Source organism: Numenius arquata, chromosome 2, assembly GCF_964106895.1.
Source record: "Numenius arquata chromosome 2, bNumArq3.hap1.1, whole genome shotgun sequence".
Taxonomy (NCBI): domain Eukaryota; kingdom Metazoa; phylum Chordata; class Aves; order Charadriiformes; family Scolopacidae; genus Numenius; species Numenius arquata.
Genome location: NC_133577.1, coordinates 31,722,681 through 31,750,272, shown reverse-complemented (window position 1 = coordinate 31,750,272; position 27,592 = coordinate 31,722,681). Strand labels below are relative to the sequence as shown.

The 27,592-nt window shown below is 37.3% G+C and overlaps 1 protein-coding gene across 1 annotated transcript in view; it reads right to left on the bottom strand.

Annotated features, from left to right (window-relative positions):
- The window catches only part of TTC27 (tetratricopeptide repeat domain 27), a 134,035-nt gene extending 106,994 nt beyond the window's left edge, over positions 1–27,041 (bottom strand). The window contains exons 1-6 of the mRNA XM_074165184.1: positions 26,813–27,041; positions 23,646–23,823; positions 17,758–17,887; positions 10,001–10,141; positions 7,188–7,290; positions 1,984–2,148 (exon numbers count right to left, since the gene is read on the bottom strand). Of these exons, the coding sequence (XP_074021285.1) occupies positions 1,984–2,148; positions 7,188–7,290; positions 10,001–10,141; positions 17,758–17,887; positions 23,646–23,823; positions 26,813–26,900 (805 nt within the window). The 5' untranslated portion in view covers positions 26,901–27,041. The remainder of the gene's footprint in view (positions 1–1,983; positions 2,149–7,187; positions 7,291–10,000; positions 10,142–17,757; positions 17,888–23,645; positions 23,824–26,812) is intronic.
- Between the last annotated feature and the right edge of the window lie 551 nt (positions 27,042–27,592).

Here is a 27,592-nt window from a genome sequence, read left to right as displayed (position 1 = left end):
ATTAGGATAATTTTAAACAAAACTACCTTGTAATATCGAGTCTGGAGTACATGCCACACATGGAACACATCACACATACAGTACACATTGCGTATAGGAAAAAAGTGTAGGATGAAATGAAGTGGATGGAATTCCTTCAAGTAAATATAGGGAAATTACTCCTACACTTTAAGCAGATACCATTGAATATAATCAACTCATGGTTACGCAAAAACATTATGCCACAAGATCTTCACTACAGATTTTTCAAAGTAAACCCTTAAAGCCTTTGAAGAAATGAGCATTGAGTTCCACAAAAGTTGTTTGCTGTTGTGGTTCTTGGGTGGTTTGGTTTTTTTTTGGGAGGGGGGGTGGTGGTGGTGGTGTTTGTTCGTTTGGGGTTTTTTTTGTTTGTTTGTTTTTGTTTGTTTGTTTTTTTAAATAAAATATTGTTACGGTTTGAGAAACCTACAACAATTTATTGTCATTGAGACAATTATTCTCTCACTCAATGACCCCTCCTCACCCAGGTATGGGAATGGGGGAAAAATAAGGAAACCTGAGGGTTGAAATATAAACAGATTTAATAGAATAAGACTAGATAATTAACATTAATAACACTAAAGAACCAATATTGATCCCAATACCAATATAAAATATGCAACAATTAAACTCAGCCAGTAGGAAGCTGTGCACTCCCAGCAGTGGACAGCAACATAAGTGCTATGGCTTCGGGAAGAAGGGAAGGGCTCAGGGGTCCGGCACCAGGGCAAGGAGTTCTCAGTATTGTTGTCATCAAGGAAGAGAGAGAACTCCTCAGTAAACTTTCTAATTTATACTGAATGTGTCATTTGTGGTATGAAATAATTCTGTTGACCAGCTGGGGTCAAGTGCCCTGGTCTCGCCCCTCCTCATGCCAGGACTGCCAACTTGAAAACACCGAGAGCTTGAAACCTGCATACCACAGTCAGTTATGAAGGAAATATTTTCACAAATTCAGACACTAGAGTCTTCTAAAAGTACAGTTTTCCCAAGCATGAGAAGAGACTTTACTGCAAAGTAAAAATACTGAAAGAGAAATCAGTCCTGCGTCACTCAAACCAAGACAAACATTAAACTGACTCAGGATATAAAAGCAGCTCCAATCTAAATACAAAAGAACAGTTAGCCTTGGGACATACAGTGGGGTAATAGGTAAGGAGGCTGCAAGTTTCAGTTCCTTAGTGCTTTGTACTAATGAGTCTATAGAACAAAACCTATATAAACGTTTTTGCACTTCGACTCAGGAACAATCAAAAGTTCTCACACAGAAAAGGTGTGCATTTTATGTCATTTTGATTACCTAGCAGAACCAGCTGGACCAAACAGTCCCATATCTATGCATGTAATTTTAACTGAAGTTGCAAGCGCATCAATCTGATCTGCCTGACTCCAAATAATAGGTTCTGAAAGGATAATTATAACGCCTCCATAGTGATTGAATCCTTGATATTTCTGTTCATCAGAAATTTGACTTTTCTACTTATTTCTTCTGATAACAAAAGTCCCAGAAGTGACTTTTAAATGCTATTTACATGGAGTAGGTCTAGGCCAGTGGCATAAAAGGTGAAAGACTGCATCAAATCATCATGCAGACTTCTTTAATAGTGTCTCCAAATAAACAAACATACAAAAAATTATTCATTATGACACCAACTAGTTTCAGGAGTCCCGTAACAGAAAACTAGACGTAAAATTTTATATGAAACATGAGAAGGAAGGATTGTAACACCACAGCTGCTCAGAAACCCACATTAGGTATGATATTGTAACTGGATGGCATAGGTCTCTTCCCATTTCCAAGCAATGCTAATTCTTAGAAGACAAGTGAGTTCTACCCACCAGAAGTCAAGATTTTTAAAAATACAGTTCTTTTTTACTTGGATATGTAAAAAAATCCCCAACAAGCTGTAGGTTAGTTTGGTCCAATCAACCATCCTCTTACGCTGTACAAGTAAAACTTACCTGTAAGATTAATCTGCAGTTTTGTTATGTCTTTGGCCGTATTGAAACATTGTTTAGCTTTTTTATACTCATAGTAATACAAAAACGTATAGGCACACTCAAGATGGAACTGAACTGCTAAGTGCCAGCTTTCACCACCTGTGAACAACGTTTCTGCTTCTGTCACTGCAAATTAAGAAAAAGAAAAGCTATCAGGATGCAGTCCAGGAGAATGGTACTTCACAAATACATTTAAAATACCAAGAGAGAAAGTTTGTTATGCTTAAAGCAAACCTGTTGTTCTTTACACCTCTACATATTTAAAAATCCAGAGTCAGTGTACAAAAGGCATGCACTATCTAAAGCATTTTTCAAGTTTTATATCTAAAGATTATAATTAGAACAAACAAAAATTTGTTCACTTATATTTTACAGCAAAGCTGAATTGGGATATGTTACTTTTGCAGAAAATAAACAACTCTAATTGTTTGGACCTGCTAAAGAACACAGGAACTCAGAATACAGAATACTGAGGTAATACCCCCACTAAAGCTGCGGGCTTCAAATGAGAACGTTTCACTAGCAGATTGAGCCTTGAATGAGGACTTAGGACTCTTTAGTGGGTTTTTGTTTGTTTGGGTTTTGTTTGTGTGGGGGTGGTTTTTTGTTGTTTTGTGGTGGGTTTTTTTTGGAGTTGTGGGTTTTTTTATAATTACTGATTTGCTGAGTGATAAAAATCATGTTCTCCATCTGAACGGGAGAAAATACCTTCATAAATAAGTCTGAAATCTTTAGGAAAGAAGACATGATATTTTTTCATCTAGCACAGAAGCATTTGTATTTCTTATGTATCTGAATTCTATCAAAATACAGTAAATGGCAAAAGATTATTCTTGCATAGTAAAATACAGACCATTAAGTTGAAAACAATTAATGTGAATTAGTCTTAAATAGAAGTGGTTTTTTTTTTTTTGCTTTGGGCTTTATGTCTTTATTTTGCCAGAAAATATTTACACAGACGTCTTTAAAAGCTCACAGCATCACAGTACCTAAAAAGACTGGTACCCAAGATTAACATAGATGTGTTACTAATGGATGCCTAATTTTTCAAACATGCTTTATTAAGATTAGTGAAAGGTCTTGCTATATGAAAAACTAATATTATCAAGGATTTTTAAAACATTTTTCTAAGACTTTTGAATTTCGAGATTGGCAGTGAACTCTAGCCAGAACAGATTATATTGTTTAAAATGTAGACCTTTTTTTTTTGGAGTACTTGTTAATCCTCAAAATCTTTCCATTAATATAAAAAGCTGCTAAGTCTGAACATATTTTTACACAGCTGCTTTAATTCAGTAAATAAGAATTTGCATGGATAAATCCTGCCTAGTAACAACTTTTTTCAAAGCCTGAATTTAGTTATTTTGTTTAATGAAAGCAAATTAGTAATTTAAAAAATATTACTTCAATGCTTTTCAATTATAGTAGGATAGAGAATGCAGTGGGTTACAACTTAATCCCTAAAAAAAAAAACCCTCAAGAGAATACAACTTTTTAAAAACAAAGTCTGTGCGATTTAATCCCCGCTTTTAACACAAAACCTATTTCAAATACATTACTTCAAAACTGAGAAAACTAGCTGAATGTTAACCTCACATTTACGTAGTGTATACTCTTGATTAAGAAAAGATCTGAGGTTTTAAGGCTTTTGTCCATATTTATCATTAAGCATGTTCTCTTTTTAAACAAGAGAATAAAGCCCACAGTACCACAGAACATCTGCCTTCCTAACAAAAGCACTGTTTTTCATAAAAAGAGTGAAAAAAAAATTTCAGTAAATGATTTGGGACATCTGCCATCTTTACCTGCTTTTCACACTCTATACATATACAATGCCACTCTGATGGTTTTCCAAAGGACAATAAACCTATTTACATGAGGAAAAAATAAAATGGGTTTTTTTCTAAGTTATCATTAAAAGCACTCAAAACCACACCGAGGGTTTTATACAAATGTAAAAATAGGTTTGCATTGACTCTTCAGCATAGTTTCAGCCACTAAATCCTGAAGGCTGTTGTCAGTGCAACAAAGCCTACAAGATACTGAATGTGCATGTACACGCATGGAAACTGCACAACAATGCAAGTTTCCAATTGAATGATTTTGATACAATTTCAAAGAACAAAAAACCAACAGATTTTAGTCTATAATCATACACGACTTCTTGATTTTCCATAGCTAACAAGTTTCAATGATCTGAATGTAAAATTACTTGTACTAAAGCCATATATACTGCTATAACAAACTAAAGTGATACATTGAGCATCTTTCTTACCATTCTCTACCTAAATACCATTTACTTAGTGCTAATCCTCAAACTTGATAACTTCAGGCATTTGAGACTTTGAGGACCTTTGTAGGAAGCTTCACATCATTACTAGTACTGATGTAGCTGCACAGAAGCACTGATGTCCCAAACTTAAGACATCCCTCTGGCATCCCGTGCCGTGGTTGTCACAGGGCCAAATGGGTGTGAAACCGCACTGAGCCCTGTTGGTTTTGCACAACAGCTGTTTCGGAACTGCAGGGAATCACTGCAGCTCTCTTCTAGTCAGGTGATGATGTTGACCTTACACTTGAAAACAATGTATTTTAAATAGAAAAGATAATTTCTCCTGAATTTGAAAGTCTCTTTCTCTAGTAATTGAGACACAGTTTTTCAGTCAGGTTTTTGATACAGAACAAACAAGGGGGGTTTTCAAGCCCTAATCAAAGACTACTGAAAAGGTTTATTATGTATTTATTTTATGGAATATGAAGGTACTAGTTTGAAATACCAGATGGCTTTAATTAGAAAGTAAATAAACTGCTAGAGGCAGCATGCAGTAAGAACTATCTGGAAAGACTCACTAAAGATTCAAGTGTACTTTACAACATCTTCTCCAAAAACCATATCCAGGAGTTTCAAAACAGGACACTGAAAATACACATTTTAGTACTTAGTATCTGTGCATATGCAGCACCATCCTCTACACAGATCAAGGCTGCACAAAATACTGTATCTCTAACCAGTATCATCTAATTAATTTTATGATTACTTCTCTTTCAGTTTTGTTCCAAGCTTTTAGGTATTTCCAAGAGGAAAAAGTAACAGTCATGTAAACGTGCTACAGATTTTATCTACTTCAGAGAACCCAAAAGTGCTTTCATGTGCTCTGCATTCTCCGAAGTTAATAAGATAAAACGATTCTGTCAAACAAGAATTGCAATACTTTAATAGAACTGCAGAACCACTGGCATCTATATACCTTTGATGCTGGGCATCTATGGAACACATAGTCAGAACAACAAAAAAAATTACCTAGTCATGAGCAGAAGACTATTTACAGATTCTAAGCTGTAAAATAAACATAATTACAGTCATATCTCCCTAACCTTCCCTATCTGAATGAAGCACACCAGCACCACTTATTTCATAATATAAAGTGTCAAAATATAAAATATTTTTAGGTAAATATTTAGAAAATATACATTCTAGAAGTACTGTACAGCCTGACACACAAATATCCATGCCTTACTACATTAAAACTAAGCAACAACAATTTTGCCTCAAAAAGCTTACCCCTAACTGTCAAACTAAACAAAATAACCCTCTCTGGAACAGTTAACCACCACTATGCAACTCTGTTTTTAAAATGGCTATGAGAAGTAGGTGTGAGATCAGCTTTTACAATATATCTTGGAAGTCACATTTAAGGAATCTTTATTTTCAGTACAAGTATTTAAACAGGCTAAACTTGTAAGATTAACCACTACAATGACAACATTCATTTTTGAAGTAAAACTCAATTTGCTATAATTTAATTTAGGAATTAAAATTGCAACTTAGATGTCATTCTTTGCACCTGTTAAGTCCAACCCTCATCCCCAGTCCTTAGCCTATAAATTAACATGCCAACAGATTTATCATGATGTGCTTAAATTACGCCTGTCAATTAATTTCTAATACATGCATCGAATCAGCAACAATTCAAACTTTCCAAGAACGAGAAATTTTAAACTTACAGGCTAAAGAATAAGCAGAATTTAATCTTAAGATTACCATATTTGTGCAAGATAACTCTAAAAGTTAGTTTAAAATTCTCTAATAAAGTATAAAAAAGAAAAAGTACAAAATTCATACTTTACATCAGTTCCAACAAAACCCTTCCACTCCAGTACTTTTAGCGTCCAGTAAGAGCATAAGTCAGTTGTTTCCTCACTGCAGAGGACCCAATAAAATCCCCTGCTCAACTTCATTATTGCACTAACATCTTTGTTAAGTGCATTTTTGGAAGTTCTTCAAACCCACTTCATATTTTGCATATAATTTGCATGGTCTGATTCCAGCGGTTCAGATCAAAAATGTTCCATTAAGGTGTGGCAGGAGAGGGAAGACTTGAAGCTTTGGCATTTAAGATTGCTGCCTTTGTCAAAATAAAACATACATGACAACTCATCTCTAAATGCAATAGAAAATGTCTTACATGTAATTGGTTGGAAATTTCAGGTTTGTGAAATTAAATGAAGAATCCTTAGCTAACTAAACTGGTGAGGGGTTTGCCTCCTTTTCCCAGCTTTATCAGTCATTGTAGCAAATGATATAAACAGTCTACATAAGAGTTTATTCCTCTTATAAAAAAACTTAAGTGATATAATTACACTTGACATTTTAACTTTCTACATTATGCTTTTGTAAACATCAATATATATATTACGTAATTTAGTTTTAATGTTGTCTATTTTATCTACATACAATGCAGAGAAGTAACAAATATCAAAACTTAGGTGGGGATAGAGAAAAAAAAGGAAAAAAGAAGTTTCTCCCCATGAAGATACAGAAGAACAAGGACATTCCCTTTCCAAACTCAAATAAGCTCAGTTAAATAAGAATGAAAATTGCACAGGATGGCTTCAAGTGTGATAAGTTAACAGTGCTAAGCATGGGGGAAGAAAAATTTTGTTTACAATCACATATTCTCTTTTTCATCTTAGATGTTGGAAAATAGCATGTGCCATACAAGTCCGTGTCAATTTAAGTGAATTCTGTTCCCTCTCTACTCTGTGTAGTTACATAAGCATCTGCTAAGCATCTTGTTGTGAGAGCTGTGTCTTTGAATTCCCATCCCTCATGATATCTTATAACTGATGTTGTGGGCCAATAAACCAAGTAATTAGAAACATACCTTGTTTTATACAGGTCTGGGCAAGAGTAAAAAGCTCAAGTGATCTCTCTTCTAACAACTGCTGGTGAATATTCACACATCTTAGAGTCCACCAAGATAACGTCTGAAAGAAAATACGGATACTTCAAATTAGTAACAAGTATAGATCCTTTTTAAAAAAGAAAAAAGATAAATGGCTTTAAAATATAGATTTTGTAACCAATTCTAAATTCTGAAAGATATAAACAATCCAAAATAGCTGTTTTATATAAAAGTGAGCACTAACCTAACATAAAGATTAACATATTCAACAGCTCTACAGTGCTCTAGGAGTTTGATGGGCTTTTCCTCTGTTAATTTATCTAGCTACTCTTTGAACCCTGCAAATCTTTAGGACCACAATCTGGTAAGAAACTCTGCAAAGAGAAGATAAAAGAAATACCTGTTGTGCACGCTTATTTTGGAGCAGCCACTTGCACCTTTGATTTCATATCTCCTAATTCTTGTACAGACAAAGACCAAAACTGCTTATCTTCATGTCACATTTATGATTTTAATAGACAGCCATGATCTCATTCTTCAGTAATCTTTCCAGCCTGAAGAGTATGGAAGCCATTCAGTATTTCTGGTCATCCAGTGTTGACCTTTTACGCATTTTTTTTTTCCTGTTCTGTTTAACCTTTTTTTTTATTTCCTCAGATAGGGGTAGAAAGGAGATCAAGACAGGTGGAAGAGGACCAGAACTGCTCATGAGAACACCTTACAATCACAATTCAAGTATTAATGTTTGTAGGTGGAATTTCAGAAGGGCAAATACTAAGTAATTGTTCTTTAGTAGAGCCAAATCACAGCTCAGGAAATAGAAAAGCTGCGTACGCAAAACGTTAAGTTCCTCAGCATATTTTGTCCCTCTCTAGCTGCACCAGGTGGAAATGCATGAAAAAGCTAACTGATAACATAAGTATAATTTTAAGAATAGAATATTAAGAGCATCATCTGTGAATGTAGGGCATACCTCTACACAGGCTCTGATGACTACCAGTTACTTTGCTACTGTTAGCACGCCTGTCATTTTCTACAAAACAGATGTTTGCTTCTAAAAGGCACCTATCTTCTGAACTTTTTATACAGGTGTGCTTACATCAGACTGACCTAAGGGCTGTACAGTATTCAAGCACAAACATCTAAACCAATCACATGTAGTTGACTGTAATGTCCCTAGAAAGGAACCATCAAAAAGAATAGCATCTGTTTCAAAAAGCAGAGAGATGACTTTTGATATCAAGCTGAACAGAGTAAAAGCACACAAACAACAGACTTCGTGAAAAAGGTCAAATCCCAACATTTCGTCATTTATTTAGAAACCTAAAGGCAATTTAAATATGAAGTTTCAAATTACTTCAGTTTAGCTTTATATAATGAAGGATTAACTTTCCCACACAACTGAGTAACCAGCTTAACAATACAATTTCTTGAGGCCTGATGCTTGCCACTCAGAAATGTTACAATCAGAGAAAGCATATTTAGAAAGTTTCAGGTACAGCAGCTGAGCTCTGTAGAATATCCTATCAGCAACGTAAGATTTTTGGGAGCCAAGTTAGGAATTTTTGGACAATTTTTAAGCATTTAATTATCCATGTACAATAGCATTTTTGAATAAAACAGGGCTTTATTAATGCTTTAGATAATATATTTTGGAATATTTTACCCTGTTTTAAATTTATTTGCACTAATCTTATAGAAGCAAAAGTATTTAAATCAAGCTGAAACAAGACAGAATAGCAAGCTTTAATTGCTATATTGATCTGTTGATGAAAGTAGCTTTCTTCAGTTGTTGCCTTTGAACTACTATCCAAACTTGAGGTAGGCACAAGTAACTGAACCTCCACTGTGTAGACAGTGGCACCCAATTATGTCAGTATGAGGGGAGGCAGCAAGGGAATTCTCTATACCAGGTACATTTTCTGCTTCCCTGACTGACCCAATTGCTGAAATTCAACAGCACTCATGTGTACATAACAGGGAAAATGATGGAAGAGCTTGGCTTCCAGAAATGCAGTACAGCCAACATCTCCCACAAAGTTTAATTCATCACTCATACAAAGACCCAGCTGGGAATAGATGTTGTCAGCCAAGCATAAAGAGGGACCATGTGGCATTTTGATCTCCAGCCAAATTCTGCTCAACTGGAATGCAATAAAGAGAAGTTGCTGCTCTTAAACGTCCCCCAGTTCTAGCGAGTCCTGCTACCAGCCAGCCTGCTGCTAAACTACAAAGGAGGCAGAGACAAAAACCCTCTCAAGAAGAGTTTCCTCTTATATTCTTGTTTTCAATGTACAAGCACAACGGAGAATTAATGTAGCCTCCACATGAATGCCTGCAGAAGAAGCAGATGACAATGACAAACAGAGAGGCATACAGAACTCATGGCTTCGGATTCATACAGTAATGGTTAATGCTATCCCAAAGCTTGTTAAAAAGGACACAGTATATGTATGCTGCATTATAGGGCATTCCTCCTCACCTCCCTCAAATAATGTCACAAAGTATATGTCTTTTAAAAAAGTTCCTTCCTATCAAATTTTCTATTTTTTTCCAGGTAACGAGGGCATCTTTCTTCTTTTTGAGGAAGACAGTAAGAAAATAGCTTATCTTTAAGAAAAAGATACTTGTGTTTAATTGTAATCACTTTGTCTGAATTGTTTCTCAGAGGGAAAAACCTCAGAGCTACAAAAAAAGGAAGTGATACCGATTCAATGAGATATGAAGAAAAGAATGAGAGCGCCAACTAATGAGTAGCTGGCAGTCATAATCATTAGTCACATGTTTCTCACCTTAAGGGATGCAAGTTTGTGTCTTGAATTCACAAGGATTATCCTGGCTATAAGCAGCAAAATAGGATAAGAAGTTAAGGTATAGACTGCTTCACCGTCTAGAACCAGCATCTTCAGTATAGCTGCATGCAGCATTTTTGGCTGAAAGAAGAATGAAAAAAAAAAAAAAGACGACAACTTTCAGGAAACTTAGGTAAGTTTATAAACAAATCATGTAATGCAGAATTAAAAAAAATAACTATTCATGTATTTAAGGAAAAAGTCTGCTCAAAACATTGAAAAACATAATAAATCAACATCTCTTGGAATCTCAACATTTTACCAAGTCATGGTGAATTCTGCCTTGTTTCTTGCTGTCCTGATACACTATATCAACATGATCTGAAAGACTCTGATTTCCTCCCACCTGAAATGCCTGTGTCCCGTCAACACTATCCCCAAACACATTCCGGTAATATAATCCTTCCCATGATCTAAGGGGAAAAACTTCTGGTAAATCCATGCCATTCAATTTCTAATCACAGAAATAAAATAATTTATTAGTTAAATTAATCCTACAGCTCTCAAATACACTAGATATTCCTCCAGTGATTTCAATGCATGTTTTCTTCTTTCCCCAGAGGGAGTTTTCTGTTGGAGTGGCATGAGGGCAGCAATATTAGAGCCATTCTTCCCTTTGTCCAATAAATGAAAACCTCTCCCTGGTTTGGATGCCCTCCTGTATGATGATCCCTACAGTAATTCTTTTCCTTAACTTAATGGGCTTCAGGTAGCTCTCCAGGGAATCTGTCTTTCAGTGGTGACTGTCATCTGACAGTTACCTATTCTTCTCTCCCTTTCAATACAATGAAAGCATTCAAGCAGTTTATCTTCAGGCTCAGGGAGATGTCAGTTCATCAGTTTATTCCTGGTTCTCATATGGCAGGTTACCTTCACAAACCAAAAGAAGTAGAGCTTTTGTTTTCAGTTGGTACGAAAAGGGCAAGAAAAGGGAATGGAAAAGAAAGAGAAGAAGGTTAAGCGACAGCTTGCACTGAAGTAATTTGCCTTAGAAAGATTCTTATTCAGTCTACACAACCAGGATAGAAGTAATTTGAATCACATTTCAGCTTTTTAGACTAAAGGACTAATTTAATTCCCAAGTTATTGAAACTCTTTTCAATGCCTTTACTAACAGGTTACATTGAAGACAAAAGTTGTTAAACCACATTAGTCTGCTATTCAAAAGTGAACTAGGGGAATAAACTTCAGGCTTTTTTCTGATTTGCTTAGGTTTGTTAGTTATTTATCTTGCATTAACATTGAAAATACTTTTACTTTGTAGACTATGACTCAGGACTTTAAATTATTTACTCAAAGTGGAATTCTTGCATGACATCACTGCAGTCGTTTCAATCCCACCGTAGAAAACAAAGTTTATAGTAGTCTGACAAACCACTTGAGAATAAAGGAAAGAAATTGCCAAGTGGAAGTATACCAGATCCCTCCCACCTCTAGCGATTCAGAAAGCAACAGCCTTACCAACATCTCTATTTTGAGATGAATCTTCATTTTTAAAATACACATGCACGCACACTCACACATAATAGGGCACAATGTAATTTTCAGTTTAACATAAACATTTTTCCCCCCGTCTGCACCTTTTTGATTCTTTCCATAATCAAAGTAGACCACACTTAAAATACTCAGTGGGAAAGTAAAGAACTATAAGCTTTGTTATAGAACCATTTTCTAAAACAGCCTTGCTATGCTATAGTAAACTACACTTGTTCAAGCACTGTAGCAGGCAATTAATCTCAAATTCATGACGTGAACTTGAAAGTCCTTTCACTGGAGAGCTCAGTCCAGCTAATGTAACATTACAAGCAATGTAACAAGGGAGGAATGGTATCTCAACAGCCATGACAATAAGCCAACAAGTCTCAGAGCCAAAGAACTGCTATATTCTATTTTAACAAATCCATACTCTTTTCCATGAAGCAAATCCTATACAGGAAAGCAGGCATCCTTTTCTTTTAGCTGAGAAAGCCAAAACCAACATTCATTCTTCTAGCTTCTGCTCTAAGATCCCATTATCACTGCAGATTCTAACAACAGAATTTACTGCCCTAAGGTAGTCTTTAAGAACAGAGAACAGCTCATATAAGAGGTAGACATCTAAGCTTCACAGCTTTAAGGGCTGAAAAGTTAGGAATCAAGTCCACAATGTTATGATTTGAGAAAACCCGTAACAATTTATTGTTGTTTAGACAATTATTCTATCACCCGATGACCCCTCCCCACCCGGAAAGGGAAATCAGGGAACACAAAGAAACATAAGGGCTGAAATATAAATAGATTTAATAGGATAAGACTACATAATTAACAATAATACTAAAGAACCAGTACTAATCCCAATACTGATATAAGATATAGAAGAATTATACTCAGCCAATTCTACAGCAGGAAGCTGTGTACTCGTAGCAGTGGACAGCAATGTTGGACACTGAGAACGCTGCAGCTTCAGGAAGGGAAGGGCTCAGGGGTCCGGCACCGGGGAAAGAAGTTCTCTGGATCACTGTCATCAAGGGATAGAGAACTACGCAGCAAAAATTTCTAATTTATATTGAATGTGACGTTCATGGTGTAAAATAATCCTGTTGGCCAGCCTGAGTCAAATGCCCAGGCCTTGCTCCTCCTCGTCCCTGCACCTGGCAAGGCTCGAAAACACTGAGACCTTGAATCCCACAGAGTCTAGCTGACTATAAAGTAAATATTTTCCCAAATTCAGACACTAGAGTCTTCTAAAAGTGCAGTTTTCCACAGCATTAGAAGAAAAGTTAGTCCTCTGTCACTCAACCCAGGACACACAAAAATCCCTAAAACATTGGCTAAAAGTAAAAAGAAGTTTTGAGCTTGTCTTCTTGTGTTTAAACACTGAAATATTCAAAGCGTCGAACCTATCTTATATAGCTCAAAAACTTCACATATCTCAAAACAGCCACAAGCCAAGACTTGCTAACACAATGTTCCTGATCTGGGTTAGACTGTGGAGTCTTTCTATTCTTCACCAGCCTTGCCAGGAAAAATCTTAAAGATTACTTTATGAACATAAGCTGAGAAATCCTGAGGTAATCATCCAGTTTCTGTTGGACATGTAGGTGGTTCCATTTGACCACCTCTGGAGTAAATACAGACAAATGAAGCTCAGTTCACTCTAAATAAATATTTTTTAATCTCTGAAACACAGCTGGTTATGTATTCAACTTCCAAACAGTAACTTAATGGCTACTGTTAAGTAACTACTACTAAAGCACTAAATCAACTGCAAGCTGGACAGTACTCTATTTCAGTTTTCACAGTATTTCAAAAGTATTTCCTGGCACAACTGTTACCACCTGAGTGATGATGATAATAACCAGAAGAAAAGCTTCTGCCATTCATGTTCAATAGCTACGAGAACAGAGTATGAGAATTTTAGTTTAGGAGCTTCATATTCTTTTCTTCCTAATGATAGTGACTAGAGGCAAAATGAGCATTTGTTATGCTTTTACTTTTGTGTCAGGAATTGCTCCGAACTGGTCTTCCTAACATGTCATCAGGTCTTTCTCAGTCTCAGGAATCCTTCCCCTAAATCTTAAAAATCTAAGTGCAGACATACAGAGAGGTAGAAAAAGCCAAACTAAAGGCTTGGGAAGACTTGATTAAAAAATGGATGGGGGAGGAACAAACAAACTATCAAATAGGGAATCTGTCCATATGTGGCTACTAAGCCTTATATACTGGGGCTTCCCAGATTTTAAACAGTACAAAGGCAACTGAACAACAATTTGTCATTTAGCAAAGCTAAGGTGGTATATCTTCCAGAATAATGGAAGATGTACCAAGGTTGCCAGCCAAAGATTTGGTCCTTTGGAACAGAATTCATTCTTTACTCTGGACTTTAGGGCATGGAAAAATCGGTTTTGTTTGTAACAGCTTCTCTCTTCAACTTTCTGCAAAGGAGCTAAATTACAGTGGAGGCTGTTTCCAGTTTCACAATCCAAACCAGCAACAGGGAAGCCATGCAGAGCTGAGTTGCAGACTGAAGATGATAAAGGTGAGGTAGCATAAGCAAGTCTTCCCTGAGCACGCTACATGTAGAAGTACTTAGTTATGAATGCTCTTGTTCATACTCCCTATGAGGGTGACTTTGCTCCATTTTTAAGGTATTATTTTCCAAGTAGCTGCATGGCAAGACTGTAGGCTACTTTAGCAGATTATCTCTGCTTACAAGACTCTACCTCCATATTCAGCCTTCATCATCCATCCTTATATTCCCCACAAGAGGGAGAAAGTTGCAAAATCTTCAAAGCCTGTATGTTGCTGGTCACTGGTATTCAAACAGCATATTAGTCAGCCCAAAATTCAATTTTCTTCTCTCTGGCTAGTTTATACTAATAGAAGCCAAGCACCTGGGTCTGAAAAAAGAAATTCCCAATAGATTGAAATAACGAGGCTAAGGAATCATATTGGATTTGTGACAGTAGTACTACATAAGATGTTGGTGTTTTTCATATGAGTTATGAAAATGGCTATTGATATCAATAGAAGTGTGGCGATATTTTAGTCTCTTCCAGCAAAAGGATCAAATAATGCATAAAAGAAGCAGTAATACAAGTATAAGGAAAAAGAATTATTCAAATGCATTCCAAAACTCATTATTTGATATCAGCCTGGTAGTTACAAATAAGCCTGCAGGAGCTGTTGATATATGTATTTGGAGGATTCCTACAAGTTATTTACATGCATTATCAATTAACACATGGGATCTTCTTCCAGATGGAGCTTCTCACTGTTACCAAACATATCCTACTTGCGAATATGAAATCAGACAACAAACAATTAAAGCAGCTTGTCCTCGCAACATTCTTAGAGTCATCGGTGGTCTTAACTAGTCCCAGTTTTGTCCAGTTCATCCACCGAAAATAATAAACTCAATTGTATGAGCTAATACACAGAAGCTCTGAAACTCAAGGCAGAATAAATATGTTCTAAGTTCAACAGGTCTATACCTTTCATTGCCTTACATGCAAAGAGACAGTGACAGTTCTTTAAGATACAAGGAGCCCATTACTTACACAGCTCGTTAAAAATGTTTTAGTCTAATCCCAGTAAACTCAGAGCCAGAACTGCTAATCCTTTTATTAATCCATAATCCATAATTCCAACTGAAATGCAGTACTCTTTAAATCTTCATTTAACACAATACACTAATTAAAAAACTCAAGGTAGTATCAGTCAGACTATTAACTGGTGTGGTAAAGTCTCAAAGTTACTTTAGAAAACCGAAAGACACCTTATAACTAAAACACTGGCTGTTTTTGCTGTTTAGAAATTACTGAACTACTTTTATGTGTGGACTTATAAGAGAAAGGAACAAGCCAGTTCTGCAGGACATAAAAAGAAATCCTAATAGATTACATGAATGTAACTGTAATTTACAGAGAAGGCTGGAATCAATTTGGGGGATGGGAAATAATGTACACATACTCATGAATATTGTTCATGGAAAACATCCAAGAGGCCCCTACCAGCAACTCATCTAAAAGGCTATTTTATTTGTTATTCACTGAAATGAATTGTAGTCTCATGCAGTCTTAATGCACTCATAAGAAATTAATGATGCATTCAGAAGTTATCTGGAAGCAGAAATGAAACTATGCCACTGACCCAGAGGTGAAACTTTCAAAGGATAGAAATGGCAGCAGTTACATAGCCTGAAAACATAAAGTTAAAACTAACCCAATAAAGTGTTCTGAAAATAAGAATAACAGTTTTGAAAATATTCCTGAAATAAATGAGACATTGCAAGGCTGAAAGGTAGTGATATTACTTAGAACAGGTTAAAAGAAACATGAAGACATAATTTTTTAACCTTGACATGGGAAAAGAATCATTTTAGTCTGAAAACCTGAAAAATGGAAGGTCTATTTAAGGAGGGATTGTATCAGTCTTGATGACAGAATATGGAAGATTACAACAACAGAGAAAGTTAGAGTTATATTTTTAACCCACTTTTTCTGAATATCTGTGTATGCAAGAGGAAAGCTGGATTAACGGAAGCACAAAAATATCAGTTCATTGATATGTTCATTTTTATGGAGTGTTTATATACTTAGAATCCTTGGAAAGAAAAGTACATAAAGATAATTCAAAACATGCAAAAGCTTTTGAATTAAGACTGAATATTATGTTTTAGCACGTAAGTGTTTAGTGCTCTTGGAAAGACACCCACTAACATTTCAGAAGAAGATAATATAGATAGCAGTTATATAAAGTTAAACTTCTGCCCGAATGCATAAATAGCTAAACCTTGCAGCAATATCAAAGTCTGATGCAGTACTCATTAGAAATCAAGTATGCTCAAGTTTGTTCTCCTTTATAATCTCTTGCCAATTTAGTTTCTGGAATACCACCTCTGTGTAAGCAAACATGGTTCAATGGATTACATTCACTGACACAGCAGAAATGTAACAGAAACTAAACAGAAGACATGTATTCCCTTATTCAACAGGCAGTTAGTATCTCATTCTTCCATTAAGACAGACAATAAATAGGATGGTTAATAGAAATTATGAACACTGTGTTTTACAGGTCTGTGAACTCTGTCAATGACAGCAGTTCGGTGACCACCATCTCGGGCTGCAGCCTCTGTGTTAGACTGCTGCCTGCACATACACACTAACACAGAATATTACAGTTCTTCAGTAAATACTCTTATAACCTGTGGGTTCTTTTTAAGTCCTACAATCCTAAAGACTATAAACAAATAAGGAGAATGGAAGACATTAGTTTGTATTTATATATATATATAAATATATATATATATATATGCACACACACAAAGGCAAATTGAACTCATTTTCCCCTCAGAAGTAGCACACTTTAAAATCTCTGCTAACTCATAGCATTAGCAGAGTCTAGTGATATGTTCTTCCCTGACACGCTGCAGTAATCAGTATGTTACCACAGCTTTAATTCCAAGGGAAAAAATAATGCTCAAGAAGCTGTGCTGAACCACAGATGCAGGAGAGAAATGAGATGGAGTGTGGTACTGCCATGAGAAACAATATATGTGGCTCACTAAAAGGAAGTTATGGTGTTGATTAGTTATTTACATTAAAAGATGCCAAAGTAAACAGAATTGACAGTCCTCAGTTTCACCTCCTACATTTCCCTCCTCTTCCAAAAGCTCTATTTAAGTTAGCATTTTTGTACTAATGCTACTACAATTCACTTGGCATCACCCATGAGCCTAACAGGATACGGAGCATCCAAAACTTCTGTCCTCTTACTATCTACCAGATATTCTGCTATGTGCAATATATGCAACTTCTGCCTTACCCTAAGGAGGGAAAATTTCTAAGCTGTTTATAAATATCTTTCTTTGATCCAGCTAAAAACACATCCCAAAATAAATAAATAAAAAGTTTATTGACTGCAAATGCCCTTCGAGTAAATGCTCCCATATCATACCCATATCTTCGCCACCCAAAAGCAACATCTCCAGCAGGAAATCTCTTAATAGAGAAACAGACTAACTACTTTTGGGACACTGTTTATAAAACCAACATAGCTGAAGATGCTCCCAATAGCAGCCAGCAGAATCAACGACCAAGGCAATTCATTCTAGCACTGCGCCTCACAGATGTGCCTTCTCTGACACATCTATGTAGTATGGTTATTTGTGAAAAGCAGTTACAATAAAAGGACAGCTTATTAAAATCCAAGTATACCTCACAGAATTTCTGTAACAACGCAGGTGGCAAAAAGTCCTGAAGCTTTAAGTGAACAGGAGGCCCAGTCCAATTGCTTTGAACAAAGAGCTGCAAACTGCCCACACCAAGTAGAAACATCAGCCTCTGCCTGCAAAATAGACAAGAAAAGCAATTAGCAACATATTAAATTTTTAATTAAGGCTACAAGATCTGATTAATTCTAGTACTAATTCAAAACCCTCAGCCTTAAAAAAAAATATTAAAAAAAAAAATCACTCTTTTGTTAGGAAAATACAATAAATGTAGTATTCAATAATTCACACAGAGAACGAAAAGGCTTGGAAATATGTTTGTTTATAATGGTTGTGATTAACGACAAACATTTTGGAAGCAGAGTTAGTTCATATGTTTTAAAATTTAAAGCTGTATCTAACTATCAGAGATCAGAAGCAGATTAACAGAGGATGCAGATTATGCCATATTTGCCTATTGCACGGTTGTTATATTTTCTTATGATACATCTAATCCTCATCATTTTCAGAGAAAATATATTGCATTATCATATGTTCCAAAACAGCATGTTTATTTTTGTTTTGACATAGCTATTTATTTCCACTCCCTCTGTTAATAAAACAATGAAATGAACATCAAAAAAGTTCACATTATGATCTCCAAGGTGGTTCAGATACTTTGGCAGCAAATGGTCTCTCATTCGATCATGCTTTTTAATTTGAATCATAATAATTTATTTAAAGATGGAATTATGAAACTTTGTTTCATTCCTGCAACTAAGTATGGTAAAATTTTCATTATTTACAAGACTAAGCTCATCTAACATCATTATGACATTTCTTTATGCACCTACAGTAACAAATAATCTATGTCATCTGCAGAAGGCAGGGCACAATCCCTCAAAATTTAATGGTCAATTTAACAGGTGTAGACTTTTATGAGATTTACACAAACTTTTAGTTTGTTTTACAATTCCTTAATGACCTAAAACCTTACTGTGTTATAATTAGTCATGTGCCAACACAGGCCCTGTCACATACATAGCATGCCTCCTGTATAGAAAAAAATTAACATTTTAAGCATGCTGGTTTGGTATAAAACTTGGTACGCTAAGGACCATAACTGAACTGGAAAAACCCTGTCTTTTTTTTTTTTTTTTTTTTTTTTTTTTACTGTAGAACAGGGACTTAAAGTTGCAAGAGTCCTCCAAACGGAAACAAAAGGATGAAGTGTTATACAACCCCTAAAAACACAAAGTCAAATAGAAAAGCCACACACAAACAAGCAGCTGGTGGGCAAGAATGTGACAAAAGATGTAGCATGAGAAAGCAGGGGTGGGGAAAAAAAAAAACCAACCACCAAACAACTGAATAGAGCCTTCAGGAGGGTTAAGGAACAAGGATTGGTCTAAAGAGTTCTTGTCAAACAAGACAACATTTACTAGCTGTCATTACTAGCCAGTAACTATGGGTCAGCAAATATTATTTGAATACATTTCTAAGGTTACCATTAAACTTTCAAATAACTCAAGAACCTAATGCACTAACAATCACTGTACACTAAATTATTGTCATTACACACAAAACAATCACACAGACATACATGTTCTAATTATTCTCCCATGATAAACAATGCTTCAAAGCTTCTGAAAGGAAAGATATCATACATACAGAATATACAGAATAACCAATCATCTCTGCACTGTGATTTGACAGATGCGCTTCAGTCTTTCAAAGACTCATCTTCATTACTTTATCATTTACACTATTATTTCTACTAATCTTTATTTATTTATTTATTTTAACATTACTAACATCTATCTATCTGACAAGGCAAACTTGCTTGAAGTCTTGACACAGTTATATCCATGCAGAAGACCTCTGGAACAACTGATAACCAATTCCATTACTTTGGCTGGGATACTGTCTTTCCACTGGTTAATCTGTCACCACCAACTGACTTTTTTTTTCCCCCTTTTCAGATCCATGACCATCTTCCAGTCACCTTATCACTTATTCTGTATCTGAAAGTCAATTCCAAGCTCTAATCCCCGCAAATGCTAATCTCCCTTGCCTATCCCCTACTTTTTTTCCATGAAAAAATTCATTCTGTCTCCCTGACTGCCCCTCACGCTTACAATGCAGACCTGCAAATGCTCACCTCCCAAAGGCTGCCTGAAAACTGCTCTCCTGTGCTTCCTGAAAAGCAACAGAGGGACTGCTGCTAGTGTCCCACTTACCATGGTGACCTACGTAGTTTAATTTATTTCTTTATTTCCTTAGACATAAGTCCATATCCATCCATCCTGTTCTTCCTTTATGTGAATGTGGGGGTGAGGGGGCGGGTGCTGTCTTTTTTTTTTTTTAAAGCACTGTTTAGACCAAGTCCAGTAGTTTTGTGATCCATGATGTAAAATCAGATGCTTATATACACCCACTGTAATATTCCTACTGTTATACCTAATCTTGCTCAAATTCAAAATAAATAATAATAAAGCATTTGTATTTGGAAAAAAAAATGGATTTGCATATAATGCTAGAATTCACAAACAAAAAGTAAGAGTGAGAAAATACTCAATAGTCAGGCTATGCTTAAGATGTGATTAGGTTACAGGTTTGGGGAGTGTTTCTTTTCTTTTTAGTGAAACCAGAAATTACAGAAGAGAAGTCAAAACAAAATCAGACACTGAATAGTTATTTTTTTCAATTCACATACATCAAAACTAGCCTCAGAAACAGCAAGAACTTCTTCATTTTTGTTTTTCAATATATATAGCACACCACCAATCGTCAGATGCCCCAAGAGAAATACCAGAAATACCATTCAGTGTTTCAGGTTGGGAAATCATAACAAGTTTAATTGTATGGATTTGTTTTGGAAAGTTTGATATTCATTTATATGTTGAATAGGGTAAAAGTAGTAAATACACAGTCAATAAAAACAAGTGTTCATTTCCTTGTTCCTTTAGGTTTTGGAATAAAACATACTAAGAGACCTTCAAGCTCTTTTGAAACAAGGTCTCTGAAAATTTTGTTGTGTTCTGCACACTATTTCCTTCCAGTCTTTAGAATCAAACAGGCAATGAATGCACCTCCTTCACATGCAGCCCCGGAAAAGATAAAGAGGCATTCCCCCTCTACATGGTTAACACATATACTATTGCTTCATCCTCTACAATTTGCTGATTTAAAATACAGCTATGAAGCTATGTTTTCTGTAGAAGATAACTGTTAACCACTGAAGTGAGTAGCACTAGCAGGAAAAAAAGTAAGAAAAATAAATCTCCTATTCAATATTTATTATAAGGAATGCTTTGAGGCTTCACTTTTAAGCTATAAAGGTTAAAAGTGCCATACTGAAAAAAATGTCTGGGACAGGGAAAGGAGGGAAGAAAAAAAATGACAGAAAAAGTTGCAGGAAATTTTAAAATGCTGTTAAATATTTTCCTTACAGAACCATGGATTTGAAAGTGGAAAAAGTTAGAGGCTACGTCCAAAGAAATTACAATCTAGATCCGAATTTTGAGCTGTTTTGCCCTCAAGCTGCTCATCTTTAGCTTCAGAAAAAGAACTCCTTAAGAGTTCTTTTAACACTATTATAAAAATTGTACTTTGTGCTGTGTTTATATTGTTCTAAAAGAGCAAGATTAACACTATCCAACTTTCTGTTTCCGATTGAATTCAACTCCCATTGAGTTTTTTAATATCCAGAATTAAAACTTTCAGTTCAGGACAAAAAAAAACATATATTTGAACTTATCCTATCTACTAAAAGTCACAAGAAAACCAGTGTCTTACTGAATTTTCTGAGCTAGAACTTAGAAGTTTGCTGCTCTTCCTTTGAATCACTCAGCAGAAAAAGAAAATGACGTTTTACCCACAAAAAAAAATTAGACAAAAACATTTTCACCATAGGCAATGGATGGTCAGTGTGCAAAAGTTGTATTACTTCCTTCCATAAGGCAGTCACAGGGCATTGGGCTTTCAGGTAGGAAAAATAACTGTGTAACACATTTTAACCTAGAAAGTCATTGGAGACAAACCAACATGGTACAGATTTAAATGCTATAAGCATTTCCTACCTAAAATAGGAAATGATCTGTCTTTCAGTAGAAGTTTATCTGTCAAGAGAAAGTCACAAGTTACTTTCTTCAGCACTAACATAATTCAAAATTTCCTATATTACTATTAATGGCGCTTGAAAAATTCACTTGACTGCTACAAACAAAAAATGTTTCTGGAAGACACTGATACATTTTGAAGACTACCTCCTTTCATTTTTAATAAAACTCCAGGCTGTAATTTCAGTCAGAAAACCCTCTATCTGCTTCTGAAAGGCTAAATATTGCAGATCTGCCTCCATAGCTTATGGCAAGGGGGCTTTTAATGCTGCCTAGAGTTGCAAAGGGAACAAAAAAAAACCCTTGAAGACCAAAGAGCTGGAGTATGAGCACCTGATGAACAAATTGCTTTGCTGTCTGCAGTAGGACAGCAGCAGTAGAGTCCTGTAAATGGCAGATAGGCCGATAAAAGCTCACAGGGGGAGCAGGAGAAGATGACACATCACCACAACAGGATATGTATAAATTATTACTGCGTGATATAGATTATGATTATTTTTAAAAAGCTGATTAGTTCATAAAGGCAGAAACACATTTCAAGCAACGACTAAAACCAGGACTGGGTCTGTTTCAAGCTCTGACGGACCTTTCTTTCCTTGCTGCATTATTCAGAATAAACTATTGCAAGATGACAAAATACAGCAATACTGAAAAACTTCTCTGGACTATGTTATCATCTAAACTCCAGCTAATATTTAACAGGAACAGCACAAAGAAAGAAAGAAACAACACAAAAAAAAAAGAAAAAAGAAAAAAGACTCTGAAACAAAATGCGCAGGAACAACCTCTGAACATTCCAACTCAGAAAACAGGAGTGCATCATACTGTGTATCACACCAGAAGATAAGCTTTTGACACACTGTGATCACTAACAAATCTCAGGTCAATATTTTAGAGGTGCCAACTATTTGTTTCTCTCTGATATTTTAGTAAAAACTCTTGATTTTACATCTGTCATACCAAAACGTAGGCATTTGTACGCAGCCACAATTATTGGCAATATATTACCTGCCTCTTACTTTCTTTTTACCTTTGTCTTATCTTTTGTTCTTCTTTCAGCAAAACTTCTTCCCACCCTCACCTTTTAAATATAGATACACATACACACATACATATATACTTTTCTGCTTCTACTATCCCTAGTGTGATAGATTTCAGTCTATTCATTATTTACATAGCAAAATGTAAACACTGAAGTCAGACTCATAAACAGCCAGAATTAGCATATGTAGTACAATTAGGGAGAATCTATCAGAGAAAGTCTTGTGAAGAAAATAACTGATTGATGAACAGCATCCATGAGTAATACCTTATTCACTTCACGTTAAGAGTAGAAAAACCTTACTATGAATCAGACTTAGAAATACAGGCATTGCTTGATCAGTAACATTACATGGTACTTCAAGCAGTCACATAAATGTAATGCAACTTTTCAGAGAGAAAACTGTTAATATATTGTTTGATAATACATGGCAACATGAATTTACATTTGTTGGCTTCTTTATACCAGCAGCTTCAGAGGTAATAACTGTAAATAAAGCTAGTGTTTTCAACAAATGCTTGTATCACAATACTATCCTGTGAAAGAAACAATTATAATGAAGAGATCCCCCAAGGGAGCAGGAGGAACAACCGACAAATCTGTTTTCTGATTTTCTGTCAGAACAAGAATTTTGGAGGTCCTATGTCACATATTATAAAATTTAAAAAATGTCTTTTAGAAAAATCAAACATGGCCTCTAATAATCTTCCATATAATAAATAATAATTCCACCTTTCCATGTTATCAGCCTCTGTAGAACAGTCCAGGTATGCCAGAATCTGTTTCTCCAAGTAACTGTCAATGTTCTCCTCCGTCATAGAAGACGCACTGAAAACATTCTGGATGGCTGAATTTGAGAATATTGCCTCGTATTTCCCATCAAAAATCAACTGCAATAATGATCCACTTTCTGAAAAAACAAAAACAAAAAACCACACCAACAAATCAGTGTCAACTTTGAAAGAACTTTGTCTTACAAGACGTATTCAAATCAAAACACATACCACTCCTCTTTCACGGAACAAATCTTCGTTTACATTGCAGGAAAAGTGCAGTTGCATTGAAACTAAAGAACAGCAGCAGCAGGTGCCGCTTTATTAACAATTAATTTTACAGAACTTGTGTTAATGTTATAGTGAAATACAAACTGCCAGATGAATGTAACACAAAAGCATGCACTGAAATTTCAGGGGAAATACATAGATGGTCTTTCAAACATGTACACTACAGTTATTGAAGATTACTTCAATTATCACAAGAGGGTTTTCTTCCTCCAAAACAGTTTATATGAGTGTGTTACAGTTAAATCCTACAGATAACACAATAATTTCACAGACTAGAGAATCCTCTTCGGGGAAACCAACAAATAAAAATGGTTCAGTATTTGCAGAGTTCAGTGAATAAATTCTCATGTAAAACTGCAAAAACTACTCAGTTCTTCATTTAAATGCTTACAACATTCACAAAGAACGGGCAATGTGATTTTATCTTTACAAAATAATTATTTTCCAGTGATAAGTTTACTATCTCAATGAGAAGCCTGCATACGGAGTCAGATTCTTACAAGTAACTACTAAGGTGGATTTAGATCTGTGAATGTTTCTCCACTGAAGTCTTTCAAGACAAACAGAAGTCATGAAATGCTATACATTTAATGCCTAAGAATCTTCAAACCCGTAACATTCCTGACCCATGCTACAACTTTGTTCACAGAAGGTATCTTCCCTTCTTTTTTCAGATATGTTACACTGCAATCAATCCAGCAACTGTCAGAACAACTTCACCATGTTAAAACCTTCTATTCTTGAGCAAAATTAGTATCTGCCTACGCTGCAGCTATGGCTACAACTCATGTAAGATGTACTAGGTTTTAAACTAGCTGATGCAGATGCTGGCAATGGCACAGCTGAGGAAATGCAGAGGTCTGCATAGGATAGCCGCCTTAATATTAATCTGTGATTCCAGTTGGGGACTGCAGCTCCCATGTACTCAGTGTTACCATAGCTACACTAATATTAGTACCTAAGCTAGCCAGTTTACCACTAGCACAGGTACAGATCCACACAAGCAGCAACTGTGCAAGGAAGTGAACCTAATACCAACCCCAAGCTCACCCAGCTAAAACATATATTCTAAATTTCAGACATTTGGGAAGAGTGAGCGTGGAACCACCTGCAATAGCAGTGATGGATGACTTGGTAGGAATGGATGATAGAGAGACATTCATTCTAATCTTTCTGTACCAGGCTGTTTATCACAATTTACTTCTGTTCTTTACAACAATGATCAGCTGAATGATGCAAGAGAACGTTTGTGCTAGATGACTTAAAAAAAACCAAAACACAAAAATAACCCAAAAACTTTAAGCTGTAACTGGAAGGGCATACGTAAAAGAACAGTAATGGTTCTGCAGCCCTGCTGACAACATACTCTCACTGAGAGCAGAAATAACAAGAAACTTTCTCCAATCTATGCTTTTGGGAGACTTGCTTTCACCAAACGACAACTTCTTTATATTGGACTATAGTTGGCCAGACAGGTGATGCTGTAGTTTGTAGAATAACTATTGGATGTGAGGACACTAATGAAGAATATTGAGGTTTTCTCTTTCCGGTAACACTGTAACATAACTGTAAGCATATTAAATCTGCTTTTGATTCTGTTTTTAGCTTCTTATAAGACGCTGTACAAATTCAAGGTCACAGTCTTTAAATTTAGTTTCAGGATCATCAATAGGAAGGACTCATGTAAGCAACAACTAAGAATCACCAAAACCCCCACCCTTTTCTACCTGTAATGCAAGACACTTTTTTTCAACAGCCTTCCCCACATATCTAATAGCAGCACACTACTTTAAAAAAAAAAAGAAACAAATCAAACACACACCCCCCCCCGAAATCACACACCACATGTGTGATCACAATCACAATCAGCGTACATGACTCTCAGTGAAAAGATAAGGCAGATCTGACAGATGTCAGCCACATCACCTAATGTTCCTGGACAGCACAACAATTAAGGTTAAATAAGAAGTAACAAAAGGAACTAAGAGTCCAGTACCTCTGCACAGTTCTTTTCCAAAATTCAGTAAATGCTTGGGTAAGTGTAAATGAGTCTCTCAATATGCTACAACGTTTAAATGTCTTAAACAGCACGGCACACGAATGAGCACAACTGTATTTCTAGCCTGTCTGAAATACTGAAGTGCCTTTTCATGACAAACGTTACGTTTTAAAAGCTGCTGGTTCTCCTGCTGGAAAGCTGGGTCAGTAACAACCTCATCGAGGCCTCTCAAGAGACTGCTTTCCCTTGTTCCCCCAAGCAACTATGACTCAATAACTAATAAAATATAGAACAGGTAGCTCGTGCCAGACTTTTTCTTCTCACGTTTTGCTGGAAGAGCCAAATTCAAACAGACAGGTTGCCTTTCGCTCCTGGGCCATGAAGCAGTCGAAGGACTCGCCCTGACTAAAAGCCTCCAGAGCGCTGACACCAAGGGGGCGGCGGGGCCTGTGCCGGCCCCCGGGCAGGGACTGCTGCAGCCCCCGCCTCTCCACCCGAATGAAGCCCGGTCGGACCGGCAGGTAGCGGCCGAGAAACTCCGAGGAGTGTCCCGGCCCGGCGGCCGGACCTCTCGCCTCAGCCCCGCCGGCACTGCCGCTCCCGCCCCTCAAAGCTGACGAGCCCGACGGGCCTCCACCGCCCCGCGGCGCCGGCAGGAGCCCCCCGGACCCCGGCAAAGGGCAGACAGGGCAGGAGGAGGGGGGACAGAGAGAGCCGCCAGCCGCGGTCCCGGCTCAGCCTGGGGCCGGCAGACACGTTGCTGGTTCCGGATACCCACAGCAACGACCGGGCACCTTCCCTCCCCCCCGCCCCGCCGTGCCGGGACCTCCCCTCACCTGCCGCCGCGACTTCACCCTGCTTCCACTCCAGGGACTCCGCCGCACTGAGGAAGCCCCTCAGCAGGGAACGCTCCAGGGCCAGCATGGTCCCGCTCCCCGCCACTGCCGCTGCCGCCTCGCTCGCGTCTCTCGCCACCCTTGGGCTGACAGGCGCTGCCGGCCTCCCCTCAACCCATGTGCAGGAACCGGCCGCAGGGAGCCGCCATGACACTGTCGCCGGGCACGCCGGGAGGACGCGGCGTCGCGCAGGCGCGGCAGCGGCCCGGCGGCGCACACCCCTCGCTGCTGTCAGGGCGGGGAAGGCGGAGAGCGTCGCCCCCCGGAGCGATAGCGTGTGGGGCCGGCGTGGGCGGGAGCGGGTACATGTACATATGGCGTCTGCCTGTGCGTTTCCCTGTGGGGAATCCTCTGTGAGATCCCCGGGGAGAGCGGCCGGTGCTGGCAAAGGCGCCCCAGCCCTCCGGGGCAGGGCCTGGTCGCGGGGGCGGTGCCGGGAGCACCTGGGCCGGAGAGTTTGTGGGGGAGCGTCTCTCTGTCCGTACGAGCTCGGCTCTCCTGCTCACCCGGTGGTGCCTTCGTCGTGTTTTCTCCCAGACGACCCTGGCACAGGATCCGGACGTTAGAACGTGAAAAAACAATTTTTCGTCTGCGTAGGGGAGAACAACGATAGTGTTTCAGATCTAAAGCAGTTTAAGAGAGAAAACCTGAAGTAACCGGTAACCAGTAACTATTCAGTAACTATTCTTTTTGAATAGGTATGGTCTAGGTACCTGCGTG